A 21,424-nucleotide genomic window follows, 5' to 3' on the forward strand; every position below is an offset into this window, starting at 1 on the left:
AAGAATAAGTCCTGGGGTCGATTTGCTCGACTAAAGGTGGTGCTCCAGCATGGCCGCAGTCAAATGACTGAAACAAGTAAAAGAGTAAAAGAGTATTAGTTCTTTGAAATATGGATTTCTAATTTTTCGCACAAGGTTAATGTATTCCTAAAAACACTATACCTGAACAAAAAGTGGAAAACACGGCGTAATGGTCACAGCTGACAGATTATATCATAGAACTTCCCAATCAGTGTCGACCAGGGGTTAAACTATAACAGCGACGACGACGACAACAACTGAATGGAATCATTTTATTCATCTTAGCTTCTTTAATTTCAACAACTTGCTCTTTTCTGTATTAAAATATATTTTAGTGCATATATAGTTTTGTTAATAGAAAAAAAAAATTGAGCAATAATATTTTGGCACCTATAGACGATTAAATATAATTAAAAGTAATCAAACATGGCAAAATACGAATAATTCTTGCAATCAATGAGAAATATTGTCGAAACTGGTTTTTAGGATCTTGCAGACAGTACAGAAGTTACGGGTGATTGTCGCTTAATTCTGGCATCCATATTTTGTTGTTATCTTTGCGCTTCTTTTTCCGAATGTAGCTCTCTATTTCTTGCAGAGCCGTCTCAATGTCAGTCACTTTTCTGATTTCAAAAGGGTTTTCATAAAGTATTTCTATAAAACCTTCGCGTTCTATTATCGAACTGACAACCAATCGAAGACAAGCTTTTAAGTCAGTTTTCTTCATGATGTCTTCACCTGTTCGCAAATACAAAGAAATGATTTCAAAGAGTAGAACTAAAAGAGGAACTGACAAAAAAATATGGAGCAAAATGGATTCAGAGACAGATAATGAAGGAATAGAGAGCTGGATATCTCTCAAATTGTTGTCTTAGTTTATGTTGCCCAGGCACACCAGAAAGACCTAGTCAGGTGTCCTCTAAGACATTTTTCTCCACATCTAACACACGAAACTTTTAGCCTCACGTCCCTCTCATAGCTGCGCTACAGAAGTGACGGAGAGAGAGAGAGAGAGAGAGCTACTATTGAAGACCCATAGAATAATAGTAACTGTATAATAATATATCATAATGATATATATTCTCCAATTTGAAGTGACATTTTATAAAAATATTCACGTGCACACTGTGACACAATATGTTTTGCATCTGGTTCAGTATTTCAACAGATTATACAGAAACGTTATAAGTTTTCTGCCAGACAGAGTGTACATCTTTTTTATCTACTGGATAAGAAACTGCTTCTTCGACAACGGGTCAAAATATGTTAGTGTTGGTGATCACTTTGCCATTTAAGCTCCAGCTATATTGAGATACTAAGAGAAATTTTCGATTAACTCTGGATATAAAGCAATGTTTATAACAAGTATTTATCTTGGGTATATTTTTAGTGTGTTCTATAGAATTTTTGTTATTGCCTCGAAGATATATTGTCAAATAATTGCCATTAGGAGGATGTGATATAATATTGCTGCAGATGGATTAAGTTAGAGAATGAGTGTGATTAATTCTATTGTTCTAACTATTAAGTTAACGATGTTTTCAACGATACTGTAATTAGTTTTTACATGGTCTTTTTTTTTTAATTTGCGGTTGTTTGAGGTTTGGGGCAAAAATTTTTGTTGAAGACATCACATTGTTAGGAAATCTCTCGTAAATTTGGAATTAATACCGTACTAAAGAGGGTTGAGACATTATTTTTTTCTAATTTTTACTCGCCAGTGTATCATAACCTTGTATGAATAGTATATTTTCTTTGAATTCGCTATATTTTAATGCGTCATTATAGTCAGCTTTTGTGAAGCATACATACCGGAACCTGATTTACGTAAAAAGTATTTAAAATATGACAATGAAATAGCATTAATGATTAGTTATATTAGAATATCGACTTACTTAGTAAAGACCAGGCTTCATCTCCTTCAATTATGGGTCTTATCCAGCGTGATTTCTTCATTTCCGTTAACCCAGTTCCTTTCGGTGGATAAATTGTCCACAGTACTTCCATGATGTCCACTTTACTAAACACGTTCAAGTTCCTGGGGTCTTCTAAAATGGTTTGCATAAAAAAAAATAATAAAAAAACCAGATTCTGAATAGGAACCAAATACATAAACAATAAGGTGAGTCGCCACATCTAAGCGGCAGTTGAATGTTACTACTAGTTTAGCCCTAGGCAGATTCTCCACCAGCTGGTTTTTGTGGGGGAGGAGGGACAAACACACACACACACATATATATATATACATATATATATATATAAGACGATCTAACTTCAGTTTCCGGCCACCAAATCCACTCACACGGCTTTGGTCGGTCCGAGACTATAGTAGAAAACACTTGCCTAAGGTGCCACACAGTGGGCTTGAACCCGGAACCATGTGGCTGGGAAGCAAGCTTCTTGCCACACAGCTAGTGCAATAAATTGGCTATATTTCTACACTACGCAAAATGTTTTAATAATATCTTTTATACAATTCCTAAGAATATTTCATTTTAAATGTATGAGATGCCTTTAAGGATCGAAAGTATCCATAGAACAGCATTCTTGATTGATTCAAAAGGATCCACAGACAAAGATACGGTGGGGTTGAGAACCATTGATATATATAGGATCAAGGTTGACATGAGCTAAGCAACTACAAAATAACAACCCTTTCGTTCTTCACAAACAAAGGTCGATCAAAATCTTCCTCTCACCTGAATCATTTCTGCTTTTATTTGCAAACATATCCAACAACAGATCAGCCAGTTCTGCGATACTGTCGTAAGTTGACAACCGGAAATCATAAAGTGAATTTTTCACCACTAACTGACTATCTTCTGTTCTCACGTGTTCACCAATTCCTGTTGCGTTAAAAGAAAAAAAAAACGAGAAGCAAGAATTTGGTAATTGATTCGTAGTATAGATAACTATGTACAGCATCTAATCTTACCTTCATCTTCCTTTCAGATGAAACAGAATTATTTGGGGGAGATTTCGTTCTCATTCCTAGCAGTTTAAATCACAGTATTGCGGGTCGAATTTGCGGATCCCCATCTTTGCTAGGAGCAAAGCAGGGACCCGTTGGTAACGAATACACAGACACACCACACACATACACAAACACACGGAAAGAGTGAAAAGGATAAATCGATAGATAGATAGATAGATAGATAGATAGATAGATAGATAGATAGATAGATAGATAGATAGATAGATAGATAGACAAGCAGACAGAAAGGTGGAAAGACAGACAGACAAATGGGCGGGTGGGTAGAGACGCAGAGGACAGACAGATAGATAGATAGATAGATTGCTACATATATGTAGGTAGGTACGTACGTACGGACGTAGAGACGTAGGGAGGTATGAGGGAAAAAAGAAAAAACAGCTTAGACTGACGAACAAAAGTCCGATCTTTTCATCAGTTGTCAACGATTGTTTCGTTACTTACCTATAAGGTATATCTCTGTCCCCTCATGCCTAAGATTCGCTGACTCCAAATGAACTCTTCTACGGTGCAAGGCTTGACCACCGGTCAGTAATACACACGCTTTTTGACACCAAGGTCGGGTGTGTATCTAGAAGAAAACAGGCACAGATATAGCAGAGATGTATACTTATACACACACATCATAAAAACATACAGGTATATATATATATAAGAATTTAAGGAATGGAGCCATTCCTTAAATTCTTAAATATACTCAAATACCCAAAATTTCAAGGAGTTCCTGCCTTAAAAACAGGAACTAAACCACAGTTATTTTGTGTTCCTCGTTACATTGGTTTCTATTAACCCATTTATTCTATCAGAAGAATTTTTATTTATTAAGATAGAAGAAATACACATAATTATATATATATATATATATATATATATATATATATATATATATATACTGTTGTGTCTGCACTCAACTACCAGCATGGCTGAAAAAGACTGATGCAAGTGTGAAGGTAGAACACCAACAAAAATCAACATTGCTTGGAAATGTAAGAATTCTTTTCATGACTAGTAAACAAGTGTCACCATTGTCTACTGGCTGTGGACAGCTGACACTTTCTATCATACCCAGCAGTGAGTTTTCATATAATAATAATAATAGATAGATAGATGAGTTCTTAACTTTATAAATAAAATGTCAAATGTTTTGGTGCGTGACGTTTGGCAGATCTTGAGTGCATATATATATATATATATATATATATATATATATATATATATATATATATATATATATATATATGTGTGGGTGTGCGTGTGTATGTGTGTGTATGTATATATATATAAGCATATATATATATATATATATATATATATATATATATATTAAGCATATAATTATAAAAAATATGATTATAATTAAGGGCTACTGGAAATAACCAGCGCCTGCGCTAGAAGTAGATGTCAAATACCTACAATCCACTCTAAACTTTGTTCTCTATATTCAACCACAAGTCGAACGCGAGAGAATGAGCAAGAAAATATACAAAATTTTGGGTAATTCTATATCTCGAGATTTCATGCTCTGCATTCATCAGACTTAATAACGAAATACGTATCAGAGCGATACAGTATAAGATAAAATAGGAAACAAGAGCAGAAAAGAAGTGGAGGGTCTGTGGGCAAGATTCTGTAGACTGTTGGGGACTATTTACAAATCAGTCAGTCTAGGATATTTATGTTAGATTAACAGCCTCATTAGGTCATTGACGTGGAAAGGATAATGTTTTATATATCCAACTGGAGTTTTCTGGGCTATTAGCAACAGTCTGTATTACTGAGTGTGAGAAATGCTAATCTTTGAGATGTACTTTTAACTATATTAATGCTTATGGAACGCCAGACATGGTTTTTGGCATTCGTAGTACCTTAGAGATTTTGAGCGGTTTCATGTGTTAAAGAGAACATGTGTGTGTGTATGTGAGAGACAGACATACAGACAGACAGACAGATTGTGTATGTGTGTGTGTGTATTCGTATGTGCTTGTATATACGTGTGTATGTTTGCATTCACTTTAACTAAAAAGATACAAAGTAATGCAAGCTCGGTTGTACTCACCCTCATCGTATTCTGTACAGCAATCAGTGCTTCACTAATTCTTGATGGACCACTTTCTGGCATCACATATCCTATTATACAAAACAACAATTTCGTATGAGTTGGGACTATATTCTTTATCATTGAGTTATACAATGATAACACACCCGGTAATATAAGGTAAGCGTTTTCGCTTTAGCAATACCCGTTACAGATGTAAATAGCCACACAAATGGTTATAAAATGCATCTGATGTTTCTCTTTCTTTCTTTCTCTTTCTTTCTTTCTCCCTCTCTCTGTCGATATATACATATATATATATGTACAAATATATACATGGATGTGTATATGTATATATTTCATTTTTAATATTTCATTTATCCAATAAGACATTCAATACTTCATTTCATTTTGCTATATATACTATATATTCCATATTCTATATCCCACATTAATTTTATAAGAATATAAATGAAACATAAAAAACAGACAGAGCTGGAATTCTTTTGAATAACATATTCCTCTATACACTATCATACAAACCCCTTTTTAAAAAAATTTTTTCATTTTTATTTATATATATATATATATATATATATATATATATATATATATATACACGCATGTATAGTTAGAGATAGAGGGGAAGAAAGAATCAGTAAAGGAGAGAGACGGAGAGTTTCCCCAACCAAATTTCAAACATAACGCTTTGGGGGGAAAAAAAATACGTGACATACAGAAATAGAACCTAGAGTCACATTGTTACAAAGCGAAATTCTTAAGCGCATGCCCATATGCTTACTCCTACATATACATAGACATACATACGAAGCTTCACTGAAATCTACCAATGGCAGGTACATTACCAATCTTTTCCAAGATATTCACTTTTCGCAGTCTATCTTGCAAACGACAATGGAACTGAACATTTCCTGTAAACGTGGCAAACCCGATTCTGTTCTGGTGACGATGTTCGGCCATTGATCCGACCAATAATTCACATAAAGTTTTAGAATCCATTAGAAGGTCTTCGGGAATTTCATTAGAATTTTCTAGTAAAATTATCAAATCGGTTCTGTTTTGGCAGCCTGAAAGGAAATCAATTGAAAGAGAATGTAATATACGCGCATGTGTGTGTTTTCGTGTGTGTGTGTGTGTGTGTGTGTGTGTGTGTGTGTGCGCGCATTTAATCATGTGTAAATTAAGGAGGTTTAACATTTTAAGGACCACAACATCGTTGTATCAGTTCAACTCTACAAATCATGAGATTGCGAAGGCATGAGCAGTCGACCGAAAAGCCCAAGGAGCAAACGTCCTTTTATATGTAACTTCCCTTTTAATTTATTCATAAATAAGTATATACCAGGCCATATACTTGTAGCATAGGATTTTATTGTTCGCGTTTACAGATTTGTATTTACGTGCTATATAGGTCTGCCCGATGAAGGCTGGCCCAGGACTAGAAAAATGAGTTAATAATATCTTGACTTACTTTGATTGACTTTTTTCAGCGCTCTCCTAATTTCTCCTGGTGTAGGATACAGTTGACACTTCCAGAAAAATGCCTTCATTTGGTCAAAAGTAAGTTTGTCTTCTCCACAAGACACTTCATCGAATGCAGCATGGTAAACTGATGGAGAAACATATATAGACGAATGAATAACCGAATAAACGAATGAAAGAATAGGGGAATTAAAAAGAAGAATATAAGAAGAATGATGCTCTAAACCGATGATTCTCAGGCGGGATTCACATGTAGCGGGGTCCTCATGGCCCATGAGGGTCCATGTAAGATTTTGCTGTTAAGATTTATGTGCAATAAACTGATTATGCTTCTTAAATATACGAAATTCTCAGCAAGTCACCATAAAGTCATTCATTTGTCATATTTTGCTGCCATTTCACATTCAGGGCCATTCGTAGAATTCTTGTGTAGCATCCATTTAGCTCGTTTGATAATATCTTTATCAGTGTCCGTGTTTCAATGCCATGCAATAACACTGATTCGGCAGTTGCAATGAAAAGTATGATATTGATTTGCCTGGGCAATTTGGAGTTCCACGCCTTCTTTAATTCGTAACAAGCAGACACGGCTGGGACTATCTGGTCACTGCGTGCGCCGTCCTGAGTCGAAAGCATCCAAATAAGTCATCTGGAACCCACCCCATGGTGATGTCAGAATATGAAAACGTCGTCACGCTTACATCGGCAACTTGATTGCAGACACTGGCCTGGAATGTATCCAGGACCTCGAAGTAGTGATGGTGGACCGAGAAGTGTGACAGGTAGACTTTGTTGCTGCTGTCCGGGTTGGGATCAGGCCATAACAATAAATAACAATCCTTTCTACTATAAGCACAAGGCCTTAAATATTGGCAGAGAGGATAAGTCAATTATATTGACCCCAGTGTTTCACAGGAACTTAATTTATCGACCCCGAAAGGATGAAAGGCAAAGTCGACCTCGGCGGAATTTGGACTCAAAACGGGCCAGTATGTAAATTTAATATTTTATATGCCACAAAGTAAATTAATAAAAAAAAGAAAAATGAAAACAACTATTTTAATCGGTTTATTATATAGTCTTGATTATCCCGCACGTTTTTACATATTGCACAAATTATGTCATTTAATGACCCATGCGTCAGATGTCCAAGTAATCGCAGAGCAATGTGAGATGAAGTGTCTTGCTCAAGAACACAACGTACCACCCGGTCCAGGAATTGAAACCACAATCTCGGGATCATGAGTACAACACCATAACCACTAGGCAGTATGCCCTTGAAATTCGATCAGGGTTAACCAGACACTGATGAACAATAACAACAACAGAGCTGGCAGAAACGTTAGCGCGCCGGGCGAAAAGCTTAGCGGTATTTCGTCTGCCGTTACGTCCTGAGTTCAAATTCCGCCGAGGTCGACTTTGCCTTTCATCCTTTCGGAGTCGATAAATTAAGTACCAATTACGCACTGGGATCGATATAATCGACTTAATACCTTTGTCTGTTCTTGTTTGTCCCCTCTATGTTTAGCCCCGTGTGGGCAATAAAAAAAAATAACAATAGCAACAACAACACAACAACAGAAATAATAATAAAAAGAAAATGACAGCAGTAACACTAGCGAAACAAATGTAGAATTCCTACAATATATCGAAACCCTTACTTTGCTTTTTATCAACGTAATCTTCGATATCTTTGAGGGAGATGTTGTAGCTGCTTTCAGGCTGGTCGTAACGTCCCTTAACTCTTCTTAGTAAATCTTTATATTCTTGCATGACGTGTGGCCATGATTGATTCAGTTTAACATTACTCTGAAACATTTATGAAACATAATAAAATAAAATCAACTAGAAACATCACAAGCAGAAGTAATGGGGGAGCATCATAGCCATGTTTTGAAGGAATTCTTTGGGGTTTGGATAATTCACCTTTGGAAACATGGGTGTTTTGCTCAACATCCTTAAACAACCCTTATTCAGGGACCTTTTGAGCAGGATGGGCTACTTGACCTGAAAGAAATTCTAACTAGGCCCCACCTGCGAGGTCATGCGCTGTTTATCGTGATATGAGATTACCATATCGAGCACATATGGTTGTGATGCATGTGCCTGGTGTACCCTTTTCAGACGGGTAATCATGATGGGTATACTGGGCTTCGTATATTCGCACCTCAGTGTTACTTTGCCTTGATGTCATGCACTGCTCTCTCACTCACTCAATAATGATAATAATAATAATAATAATAATAATAATAATAATAATAATAATAATAATAATAATAATAATAATAATAATACAAAGATGACCTTCTAGAAACAGCTGTAATATCTACCTCGTATTACATCCTTTAGTTTGCCTCGGGCCATAGAGGCCCAAGAATCCAGGGTTTCACGGGCTTTCAAGGAATTTATGTAACTGAACATAGATGGCTCACCGCTTAATGGATACCAATGTATGGTAAGGTTAAATTGTCACTGGTACACATTTTCAACTGATCAGACAGGAGCTCAAGGACACAATGATGAAGTCATCTGCTCCAAGAATCGAAACCATGATCAGATGATCTTATGATAGATAAGAAGCAAAGTTAACCTCGTAAAGATTCAAAATCAGAATGTCAACATTCGTAATTAAATACCGTACCATTATTACAATACAATATTTTATATTCATTGTGAAGCCCTAGCTTGGCCAGTACCGTTTGAAAGAAGCTGTCACAACGGTTACATACCTTTCTAATTAGTCTTTTTATGCTGGCTCTTACATACCATCCTCTTACAAATTTCTGCATAATTGTAACAGCTTGCTTTCGTCTCTGCTTGGTCAGACTTTGTTCAAAGTAAGTTCTATAAATGACATATATATATATATATATATATAAATACGATGGATTTAGTATTTCGCCGTCAAGAGATATGACGAGTAAACCATTTCTTAATATCCATTTATTTGTTTCCTAATATGAATTCATCCATCTATCCATCCTTCCATCCATCCATCAATACATACATACATACGTACATACATACATACATGATGGCTGCCCCCTCGTTATCGAGTATGGCTATTGCACGAAGCTTAACTTAACGGTGCTGTGATCGAATGTGACTTTTTAGCCCAGCCAAAGATCTACAATGTCTTGCACAGAGTTGGCATCCAAAACCTTTACTGGCAATAGCTGGCTGTTGTTGTAATTGGGCTCCATGTACCATTGCGTGTCGTTTAAGTCCTCCTGCTGAATCACACTCCCTTCCACATGCCCGACAGACATGATTAGTATGGTGTGTAGCATCATCACCAGCGGCCTGGTAGTCAATCATCGGTCTTGCTTTATGACTACGATAACAACATGGATTGATTGATTAATCAATTAACTAATTGATGATTGTTGATAGTGCTGCGAGTCTCATACATACATACATACAAACATACATACATACATACATACATACATACATACATACAAAATAGGAAACTAAATTTCACCTTTCTTAGTGGTGTTTCACTAACAGACAGAGTGCACCGCTAAGACTTTCTTGAGAGAACCAGTGTCTCAGTCTTCGTAAAGCTAATTTGGATCCCTACCTAGCATCTCCCAGTAACGAACGTATGCAGTGCATGCTGGAAATCACCATCTGATAAACCAGGTAGCAGCCCTGTCGTCTCCAGATACCGACCGATCGATTCTACACTCACCGATTGCGATACCTCTTCCACACCGTAATGTTTGTAGTGTTTGCATAATATCCGTTGTCTCACTCGGTCGCACTTGGAAATCATGGCAGAAAGTGTAATTGTAATGACAGCTGCTTCTGATAGGACCCTATGGAGAGGGGTACTTGGAGAGTGTACCTCCACAACGCTCTCAGGAACAGGTGGTGGAAAAGATGGATGGAAGGATGCATGCATAGATGGATGGATGCATGGATGGGTGGATAGATCGATGGATGGATGATGTTATATACCGTGTTGTACTTACGCATAAGTGTCCGCATGTGGACAGTATAACTCTGGTTTTTTCTTCTTCGAAGTTCGTTTGCGCGGAGATGTAGTCGTTCTGCAAAGATATGCGTAAAGATATATAGGCAGCATCAAATAGTTTGTAGTGATGTTGGAACAGGTAATATGGCTGTTAAACACATTGATCATTTTGTGAGGGGTAATTTAAAAGTTCATTAATCTTAGAGGATGTTCTGACGAGAGAAATTTACAAATAACAATCAATATAATCAATATGTAGGGCGACGATCTGGCAGAAGTGAAAGGCAAAGGGGCCGATACAGCTTGGCACCGGTGATGTCGCAACTCATTTCTACAGGTGAGTGAAACGGAGTAGCGTAAAATAAAGTGTCTTGCTCAAGACCACAACACACAGCCCGGTCCGAGAATCGAACTTCGAACTCACTGCCTCGTGATTGTGAGCCCGAATCTCTAACCACTGAGCCATGCGCCTTCACATTTACAAGCACACCAACTTTATTCTGCGAAACCAAACTCAACACCGTTAGGCTATTAACTCTGGTAATATCTAACTAGTGCTTACCTTAACTGTTTAGAATTGGTTTTCTTGTCACCTTTAGTGATGTTTTTCTGTAACCATTCTGAATATTCGGCTTCCCAAAGCCAAACGGACTTCTTTCGGGAGGTTCCTTTGCCAGTGCGTGTGTTCTTGCTGGAATGGAAACATGGCAGTTCAAGGGATATTTTTTTCTTTTTATTCTTTATCTACTACTTGCTTCAGTCATTTGAATGCGACCATGCTGGGGCACCGACTTGAAGGATTTTAGTCGAACAAATCGCCCCTAGGCCTTATTTCTTGAAGTCTAGAACTTGTTCCATCGAACTCTTTTTTTTTGGTCGAACCGCTATCTTAAAGGGACTTAAACACACCATCACCGGTTATTAAGCGGTGGTAGGGGATAAACGCAGACACAAAGACACACACGTATATATATATATATATATATATATATATATAAATTTATTTATGAGGGTAGAAATTGATATTAATTAATTTGAACCAGTGGTCTTGCATATTAAAAAAAAAATCCGAAGATTAAAATTATATTACATACAAAAATAAGAGGGATGACCAGCAAAAGTGGACTCCTATTTGCTAGAAATAGATGCCGAATCATCTAACCACGAAAAAAATATATTCTCTCAGTAAAAATTCAGCGACACAACAGACTGTAAAAGGGCAAGACAGATGAAAAAATACTAAATAGAAACGGTTAACCTCCGTACCATGGTTTCACCTGTTAAAATTTACATAAGTAAATATCTGCAGGATCGTCAGCGTAGTCTGTCGATTTGCGATGTAATTTCCAGAACTAGACACAGGCCGTCCAACCGAAAGGGAGCACGTGTAGAGTTCTACAAATTACATTCAGTGTATCCTTTTAAATGTCTATATTTTATATTATTATATTATATGACAGAATTCAATAGATCTTACTTGAGTTGGTAAAGGTTTCCATATTTTGCACTATAAAGGAAACGACTTGGGGTCCATTCGCCTGGTTCTGTCATGTAGTTTTTCTCATCTTCGCTTTCATAAATCCCTGGAATAATAGAATAAAGCACACTTATTATATATACATACATATAAATATATGGGGGGGGGGTACACATATATGATGCATTTATGTATATGCCGTATATACGTATACATACATGCGTATATGTATGTATATATATATATATATATATTTACATATATATATATATACTAGCAGAAATACCCGGCTTTGCCCGGGTTAAAGAGAATAATGAAACCTAAAAACGCCGTCTAGACTACGCAACCCTCAACTGTTAGTAGCTCCGATACCATATTTCTACATTAATAACTCTCCAATCCATGCCAGCATGGAACATAGACATTAAGTGGAATGCCAGTCTCTCATCTAGGAGGGCCTTGAAATCAATGTTACCAACTGGGGACTATGTGTGTCGCAGTGATAATAAAAAGACCCAAAGGAGGTCTGCAACGAAATAATTTTACTCAACACTTTGCAAGTGAATCAGTGGAGGCAAAGATGCGTCTCATTTACTTGACAATTTATGCACCACATTGCAGAAATCCCAATGTAAGTATATCTGAAAGGGTAGTCTTACACCGTTGTACCGTTGAATTACAAATAATGCTCATCTGTTATGTTCGGGTTAAAATTTCATCAACATCAAAAATATATGAATTTTCATGGCCGTTATACATAGAATATAATTTCCAAATTTCATAAAGATCCGTTCAGTACTTTTGACGTAGTTTTGGATAAGAAAACAAATGACTAATGTGTGTGTGTGTGTGCATGTGTTTGTGTGTGATGGGTGTATATATGTATAGATATCTGTATACATGTATATATATGTATATATGTGTACATATTACATGTACATACATATATACATCTACACATATGTATACATATACATGTATGCATATAGATCTATATCTATATATATCTATGCATATACGTGTACATATACATGTATATGTATACATATACATCTCTTTCTCTCTCTCTCTCTGAAAGTATCTGTAATTACAGTATCGAAATGTGATTGTTTCAGTTAGTGGAATAACGTGTACATATACATCTATATGTATACATATACATCTCTCTCTCTCTCTCTCTCTCTCTCTCTCTCTCTCTCTCTCTCTCTCTCTCTCTCTCTCTTTCTCTCTCTCTCTCTCTGAAAGTATCTGTCATTACAGTATCAAAATGTGATTGTTTCAGTTAGTAGAATAGTTTCATTTTTAAAGTGAAAGTATTTGACATGAGTGTTTTTGTTTCACTTTTGACACGTAATACTTAAATAGTGGAGGAGATATTATGTTGCCGTGGGCTCGAACTCCGCAAGAAGTTAAAAAAATTTTTGACTAAAACACAACTGGAACCCTAAGTAAGGCATCTGTAAAATTTGAATGAAATTGGTTGCGTAGTTCTCGAGTTTTAGGGATTCACACAGACAGACAGACAGACAGACAGACACACATTCTCATTTTTATATATAAAGATATATATATTTATACACACACACATATGTATGTATGTATGTATGTATGTGTGTATGTATACTGAGACACAGAAAGAGAAAAAGAGTCACAAAAGGAGAGTCTAGAGAATGAATGCAGCACCAGATAAAAAAAAAAGAGAAAGGAAAAGAAAAAGAGATAATGAGAAACAGATAGAACAAAAGAGCGAGAGACAGACAGACAGACAAAGATAGAGACAGATAGATAGACAAACAGATAGAGAGACATGAGGTTACTTGCGTCTTGATGAGGCTGTAGTGTTGCTTGATCTGTTACTGGTACCTTTCTGACTTCCAGTTCTACTCGATACTGTTTTCACTCTTTCCTCATTTGAACTGTAGTTCTGAAATACAAGCAATATTGGCACAGGTTGTAGAGTGGAACAATGTCGAGAATTTCATTGAATGTATTTTGTCAAAATATTTCTACTGCTGTATAACGAAGAAATATATAGCCTCGTAGAAAAAGAAAAAAACTGGACTGTCACAAGACAATTTGAGTTGAAGAAAAGGAGCAATAAAAGAACCACATCTTGCAATCAACAGACACACTTGCCCAATCCCAGGCAAAATCAAAATCACCAACTCCCCATTGTGCCTTCATAGCAAAATCCATACCTGAACTCAAAATATATTCACGCATTCATCGCAAATAGATGTAGCTTCTTTTGTTCTATTTTTAAAAGCTGTTTTCTCTCTCTCTCTCCCTTTTTTTTTAAATCCTCTCCTTCAAAACACTCAAACAGCGAAATCGAGAAAGCAATATGTATGTATGTATGTATGTATGTATGTATGTATGTATGTATATATGTGGATTATATAATAATGCATGTGTTTATTTGCCATGAAAAAGTGACCATCTCGAAATATAATATATATATATATATATACACACACATACACACAGATATCTGCATTTCAACTTATGTATAATATATATATTTATATATATATATATATATATATATATATATATACACACACACACATTTATACAGACACATACAGATATCGTATTTCAACTTAGATTTTATCGATATTTGCTGCAAAATATATTAAAACTTTAAGTCCTTTTCTTTTAGAGCTTCGATGAAAGATATCAAAGTTTTAACGGGAAGCATTTTTATGCCTTCCTCTTAATGGAATAGATGCTTATGTGCAAAGACTGCAAGAGAATGAAAAGAAAAACAACAAAGAGTACAAACATTTATCACGTTTTGAATGAAAATATCTCTTAACTGATATGCGGTTGTATTGATTGAGTTAACACATACCTGCGCTAAGTATTTTTTCCTCCATGTATCATATTGACGATATACATTTACATCTGAGGGACAGTTTGATAGTTTCAGATCATGTTGACATTTAAATGGCGGCCATGATGTTTGGTAGAGAATGTAGCGTCGCAGTACGTCGATTTCCGGAAATCGCCTAAAATGTACGAGTCAAACATTTTCAGTTTTATTATCAACCGATTAGAAGTATCAACAGATTGTTGAGAGAAAGAATGAATATATATATATATATATATATATATATATATATACATACACACACACACACACATATATATACATATCTTACAGTTCCAGTGATGGGTTAGATCTGTAGCCTTCGAATCAGGTTGTTTCTTCTTTTTGATTTTGAGAAACCTAATTCCTCAAGATTGGTATTGTATGTGTGTGTAAGTGCATGTGTGTGTATTTGTGTATACATATATAAACGCGTGTGTGTGTGTGTGTGTGTGTGTGTGTGTGTATGTGTGTGTTCATGTATAAACACGAGTATCTGAATAAGCGTACGTGTACCAGTATACAGTGCTTGATGCTATGGTGAACGTATTGTTTTGTCATGTTTTCCTCAATTCGATAATAGCTAATTGTCATCGAATTGTTGCACCATCAATCAACGTAATAACACCTGAGCAGACGTTACGTGTGACAGAAATATATAATCGATATTTTGACTTGAAAGAGAGATTGATTGTTATATCTCATGTTATATTTACTGCAATTCTTATTGCTCTTTAGCCCTCCAACTGGGCCCTAATCAAGCGAATCGACTATATCTTGATATTTATTTGTATATTTATTACGTCTCGAGGTCCGTGTTTTCTAATGCATGCATTCTCTATTTAGAAAGACGGAGTGTGGTATGAGATTTAGCTGCTGTTTCTAGCAGACCACAAAAACTCTCAGACAAGGAACATTGTCATTTTCGTTATTAAGTCCAGTGTTGTTATCAAGTACGGGGACATTGTTATTATTGTTATTAAGTCCATAAGCTGGAAAATTCATTAACATGCCGGAGAATATGCTTAGCAGTATTTCGTACCGTCTTTACGTTCTGAGTTCAAATTCTGCCGAGTTCGATTTTACCTTTCATCATTTCGGGGTCGATAAAATAAGAACCAGTTGGCCACTGGAATCTTTGTAATTGACCTAACCCCTCCCCGGAACTTGCCGTCTTTGTGTCAAAATTTGAAACCAACACATATATATATATATATATATATATATATATATATATATAGATATATATATATATATATATATATATATATATTAAGGTTGGTGCATAATTATTGCAGCTTTTTTTTCAATAATTTTTATTCAACAAAAACCGCTAAGTTACGATTGTCAAGCGATGGTGCGAGGACAAACACAGACACACAAACATATTCACACACACAGGCACCCACATATATATATATATATATATATATATATATATATATATATATATATATATATATATATATACGACAGGCTTCTTTCAGTTTCTGTCTACCAAATCCACTCACAAGGCTTTGGAGGCTGTAGCAGAAGACACTTGCCCAACGTGCCAAGCAGTAGGATGAGAACCCAGAACAATGTGGTTGGTAGGCAAGCTACTTACCACACAACCACTCCATTTTGCTTTTCGGTTTCTATTTTTTTTTGTGTGTTTTATTTGTTTTATCATCAAAATGTCACAAAGATGAAAGTAATGTATAAAGTTACCTTTCCGTAGTTTTCTTTGGAGACATACCCTTCTTCAAGTGCAACTCCATTTTGAACTACAATTAGAAGAAATAAATGTATTATCGATTATTTTTGCTATTGTTGTTATTATGGCACCAAACTGGCAGACTCGTTAGCACGCCGGCCGAAATGCTTAGCGGTATTTCGTCTGCCGCTACGTCTAAAGTTCAAATTCCGCCGAGGCCGACTTTACCTTTCATCCTTTAGGGGTCGATAAATCAAGTACCAGCGAAACACTGGAGTCAATGTAATCGACTATCTCCCTTCCCCAAATTTCAGGCCTTGCGCCCATAATAGAAAGGATTAATATTATTATTATTAATAATAATAATAATAATAATAATAATAATAATAATAATAATAATAATAAGGCGAGCTGGCAGAATCGTTAGCACGCTGGGCAAAATACTTAGCGGTATTTTGTCCGTCTTTACGTTCTGAGTTCAAATTCCGCTGAAGTCTACTCTGCCTTTCATCCTTTCCGGGTCGATAAATCAAGTACCAGCGAAACATTGGAGACCATGTAATCGACCATCTCACTTCCCCAAATTTCAGTCTTTGTGCCTACAGTAGAAAAGATTATTGTTTACATTTGACGGATATTATTGTTGTTGTTATTAAGGCGAGCTGGCAGAGCCATTAGCACGCTGGGCGAAATGTTCAGCACTTTTTCGCCCGTCGATACAGTCTGAGTTCGAATTCCGTCGAGGTCGACTTTGCCTTTCATCCTTTCGGGGTCGATAAATTAAGTACCATTTGAGATCTAGGGTCGATGTAATCAACCCCGCAAAATTTTAAACCATTATTATTATTATTATTATTATTATGACCGCCATACTGGAAAGACACGGTAACTTGGAGCTCTGTAAGTCGTAAGAGTGTTTTCAATCTATTCAGCTTGTTGAGGCCCCGTTCATCCATTTTAATTGGTACAGCCTTGTTTTTAACATTGCCTGGACTGCGCTGGTAGTATATCCGTTTAGAGACACCCCGTGTTTTGCAGGGGGTACACATTAATATTTTTTAAGTTTCTTGAACTGACTGGAAAAAGTATTTTCCAAATATTTGGAAACATGGTGGAGAAATAACTAATGATAACGTTCGATGCCGTGACGTGTTCCTTGTCCGAAATGCCAAGAGAATATTGACGTCGCGTTGACGACAATGAATGACGTCACTTCCGCACCACCGAAAAGAAACACAAAATGCTTATAAATTTGTGTCTGCTAGTAGACCAGCTAATCAACAATTCAGTAACGCATTCGACAATACCAGTAATAACGACAACAACAGCAACATCAACAACAATACCCATAACATATCTAAAGAAGAAAAGAAGAAGAAAAAAAAACGAAGAAAATTTTAAATGAAACGAATAAACCGTCACCGCCGATTCCGTTGCCTCCACCACCGCCTCCGCTACAGCTGTTAAAATCGCTTCAGCTACGACAAGAGATGCGGGAAACGGGATTTCTCTTGCAAGTGCTAAAAGAAATCTGGAAGATTTTTCCGTAGATGAAGAAGATTGAAATTCCTCAGACAAATTGTGAAAAGAAATGGGAGAAAAAGTAGCACTCAACTCTCCACCCGAAGTGACCGAAAACATTTTGAGATGCACGGTCAGGTATAGGTATGGGACTGACCACGGAAAGTAATCAGACCTATATTGGTGATAGACCTCCCGGACGGTGACAACGACGATGACCACCACCACCACCACCACCACGACGGCGGCGGTGACGGTGGCGGGGTGGTGTTGATGGTGGTACTGGTTATATAACAATGATGATGATTATAGCAGTATGACCAACAGACCGTTACGAAGACTGGCTCTGATTTAAATATCTTCAAGCTCATTGGAAAACGGTAACGCTGATACCTGCAGCCGTTAATTGATCACTTCCGGCTTGTCAGTGAACTCCATTACCTACCTGGTCATGTTTGAGTGTGTGTGTGATTGTGTGTGTGGGGGGGGGGGGGGGTTCGTGTGTGAGCGTGCATGTGTACCTGTATGTATAGAAATATACGCATGTATTCATCTATATACATATATATAATGTATGTATGTATGTATGTATATGTGTATATATATATACACACACACAAAGATAAGTATATATATATATATATATATATATATATATATATATATATATATATGCATGTATGTATGCATCATGTATATATATACATGATATATATATATATATGCATGTATGTATGCATCATGTATATATATATACATGCATATATATATTATGTAAATATATATATATGTACGTATGGATGCATCATGTATATATACGTATACACACACACACACACACACACGTATATGTGTGTGTATATATATATATATATACATATATATATGTACATACATACATACATACATACATACATACATGCGTATACACACGTTCAAAACGAGGGTGGCTACACGCAATCGGACATATCCTGAACACTTACATGTTACATGCTTTCAGACATGACACTAATTGGCCAAATGATGTAACTGTTCTGAGGAAGGAAAGAAAGCCCCAAGCACGTCCCAATTTTACTGTCTGTATGTCTTTCTGACAATCTTTCGGGGTGTCTGTCTGTCTGTACGTTTCTTTGTTTATCTGTTTGTCTGTCTGTATGTATGTATGTATTACTGGTAGGCGCAGGAGTAGCTGTGTGGTAGCCACATGGTTCCGGGTTCAATCCCAATGCGTGGCACCTTGGGCAAGTGTTTTCTACTATAGCCTCAGGCCGACCAAAGCCTTGTAAGTGGATTTGGTAGACGGAAACTGAAAGAAGCCCGTTGTATATATGCATATGTATATGTGTGTTTGTGTGTCTGTGTTTGTCCCCCCAGCATCACTTGACAACCGATGCTGGTGTGTTTACGTCCCCATAACTTAGCGGTTCGGCAAAAGAGACCCATAGAATAAGTACTAGGCTTACAAAGAATAAGTCCTGGGGTCGATTTGCTCGACTATAAGGTGTGCTCCAGCATGGCGGCAGTCAAATGACTGAAACAAGTAAAAGAGTAAAAGAATATTCAGCATGTATGTTCGTTGGTATGCATGTATGTTTGTTTATACGAGTGTATGTTTGCATGTATAAAAGTTTAAACATATGTATGTATATATATATGTTTGTGTGTGCATACACAGATATTCTGCACAAGTTGTGCAAAAGCAAAAATTATACTATCTTAACGTGTTTGCTAACCTCAAAGATTGGAGTGAAAAATACTTTTACAAGATCTCAAACAATGGGATCGAACGCACGACTAAAGAGATTGTCAGTTGAACTTCTCAACTATGCACTCATAACGATCGGCCATATTTACCAATCATCTTCGCTTGTTACGTTTCTACATTCACTTTTTCCCAAGCGCAAATGACTATACAAGCTATTGAGTACGACGCAATGTGAAACTGAGAATGTCTGCAATTTTCTATAGTAACAAATATTATTTACGTGTTTTATAATTTTGCGGTTTCACTCCGGTAGTTCGTGTTAGAATAATACTCAACCGCCATTGGCCATTCATTCTATCAGTTATCTATCGATTTCTTAATGCTTTTAGCATCTATCGATCACCTGAAGTCAACAAGCGTTGTGCTTTATGACAAAAGAACTGTTTTGGTAATCAATATTACTTATCAAGTGAGCTGGCAGAATCGTTAGCGCGCCGAGCGAAATGCCGAACGGTATTTCGTCTGCCGTTACATTCTGAGTTCAAATTCCGCCGACGTCCACTTTGCCTTTCATCCTTTCGGGGTCGATAAAATAAGTACCAGTTGAATAATGAGGTCGATGTAATCGACGACCCACTACCCATAACATTGCTAGCCTTGTGGTGCCAAAATTCGAAACAATTGTTACTAAGCAGTCGTAGTAGTGGTAGTAGTATGGTGAGGGCTTGGGTTGTAACTGTGCAGCGCTGCCTCCACTACTCGTTGTTGGTGATTTCCTTACAACTCCACTTCTGCTGGTGGATGACACCTTCGCACTGCCACTCAGGCGATAATCCCACTCAGGCGATAATCCCACTCAGGCGATAATCCCACTCAGGCGATAATCCTCCAGCCCAACCCAACCTATGGATCTATTTAAGCATGTCGCAAAGAATGATGAAACACAAATTTGACCTCGGCAGGATTCGAGCTCTGAACGTACAGAACCAGATGAAATGCCGCTACTAACATTTCGTCCGACGCTCTAGTGATTCTGCCGCCTCGACCCTTTCTATAACGATAAACAACCCCATGGTGTGATACAGCTACGCAGTGGTAAACGGATGGTAAGATGTTTTCATATGGTACGGCAGTGTAGTTATAAACGGTATGAAAATATAATGTAGTTGTGAAGTGAGAAACATGATAACTTACCTTCAGTGTTTTCAATCCCACCAAGGGGCAGTGCAATGTAGTAAATAAGATAAAATCGTTGAATTTAAATATGATTCACGTAACGTACGAAATAACGTCTCTGCATCCGTAGTACATCCTTCACTCTGGATAACTTTTGTTGCTGGTGGTGTTGTTGTTGTTAGTGTCGTCTTGGCGGTGGCGGCGGCGGCGGTTGGTCGTCGTCGTTTCGTTATGGTGGTGTTGGTGGTGGTGGTAGGTGTTGGTCGTCGTCGTCGTCGTCGTGAAGGTGGCTTTGAAGGTGGTAGCGACGCCGGCGGCGGTGGTGGTGGCGGTGGAAGTGGTGGTGGAAATGGTGGTGGTGATATTGGCGTCAGGAGTGGTGGTGTTTGTGGTGGCGGTGGCGATGGCGGCTGTGGTGGTGGTGGTGGTGGTGGTGGTGACAACAGG

At 37.0% G+C, this 21,424-nt stretch overlaps 1 protein-coding gene across 5 annotated transcripts in view; it reads right to left on the reverse strand.

Moving 5' to 3' along the window:
- Positions 1–279: 279 nt before the first annotated feature.
- LOC106880066 (uncharacterized) overlaps positions 280–21,424 on the reverse strand; it is a 29,848-nt gene continuing 8,703 nt past the window's right edge. The window contains exons 1-16 of one of the 5 annotated variants that reach the window (XM_089338997.1): positions 20,996–21,424; positions 16,590–16,645; positions 14,862–15,018; positions 13,829–13,931; positions 12,008–12,113; positions 11,093–11,221; positions 10,529–10,606; positions 9,281–9,395; positions 8,213–8,360; positions 6,541–6,678; positions 5,915–6,136; positions 5,070–5,140; positions 3,458–3,584; positions 2,721–2,867; positions 1,917–2,069; positions 280–759 (exon numbers count right to left, since the gene is read on the reverse strand). The exon at positions 20,996–21,424 is cut by the window's right edge and continues 48 nt beyond it. In XM_089338997.1, coding sequence (XP_089195123.1) covers positions 530–759; positions 1,917–2,069; positions 2,721–2,867; positions 3,458–3,584; positions 5,070–5,140; positions 5,915–6,136; positions 6,541–6,678; positions 8,213–8,360; positions 9,281–9,395; positions 10,529–10,606; positions 11,093–11,221; positions 12,008–12,113; positions 13,829–13,931; positions 14,862–15,018; positions 16,590–16,639 — 1,974 coding nt within the window. In that variant the 5' untranslated portion in view covers positions 16,640–16,645; positions 20,996–21,424 and the 3' untranslated portion in view covers positions 280–529. Of the gene's footprint in view, positions 760–1,916; positions 2,070–2,720; positions 2,868–3,457; positions 3,585–5,069; positions 5,141–5,914; positions 6,137–6,540; positions 6,679–8,212; positions 8,361–9,280; positions 9,396–10,528; positions 10,607–11,092; positions 11,222–12,007; positions 12,114–13,828; positions 13,932–14,861; positions 15,019–16,589; positions 16,646–16,803; positions 16,893–17,200; positions 17,288–17,448; positions 17,588–20,995 lie in introns of those variants that run through there. The other 4 variants (XM_089338996.1, XM_089338999.1, XM_089338998.1 and 1 more) reach the window with 4 other exon arrangements.

This window comes from Octopus bimaculoides, chromosome 21, assembly GCF_046866305.1.
Source record: "Octopus bimaculoides isolate indiv1 chromosome 21, ASM4686630v1, whole genome shotgun sequence".
Lineage (NCBI taxonomy): Eukaryota > Metazoa > Mollusca > Cephalopoda > Octopoda > Octopodidae > Octopus > Octopus bimaculoides.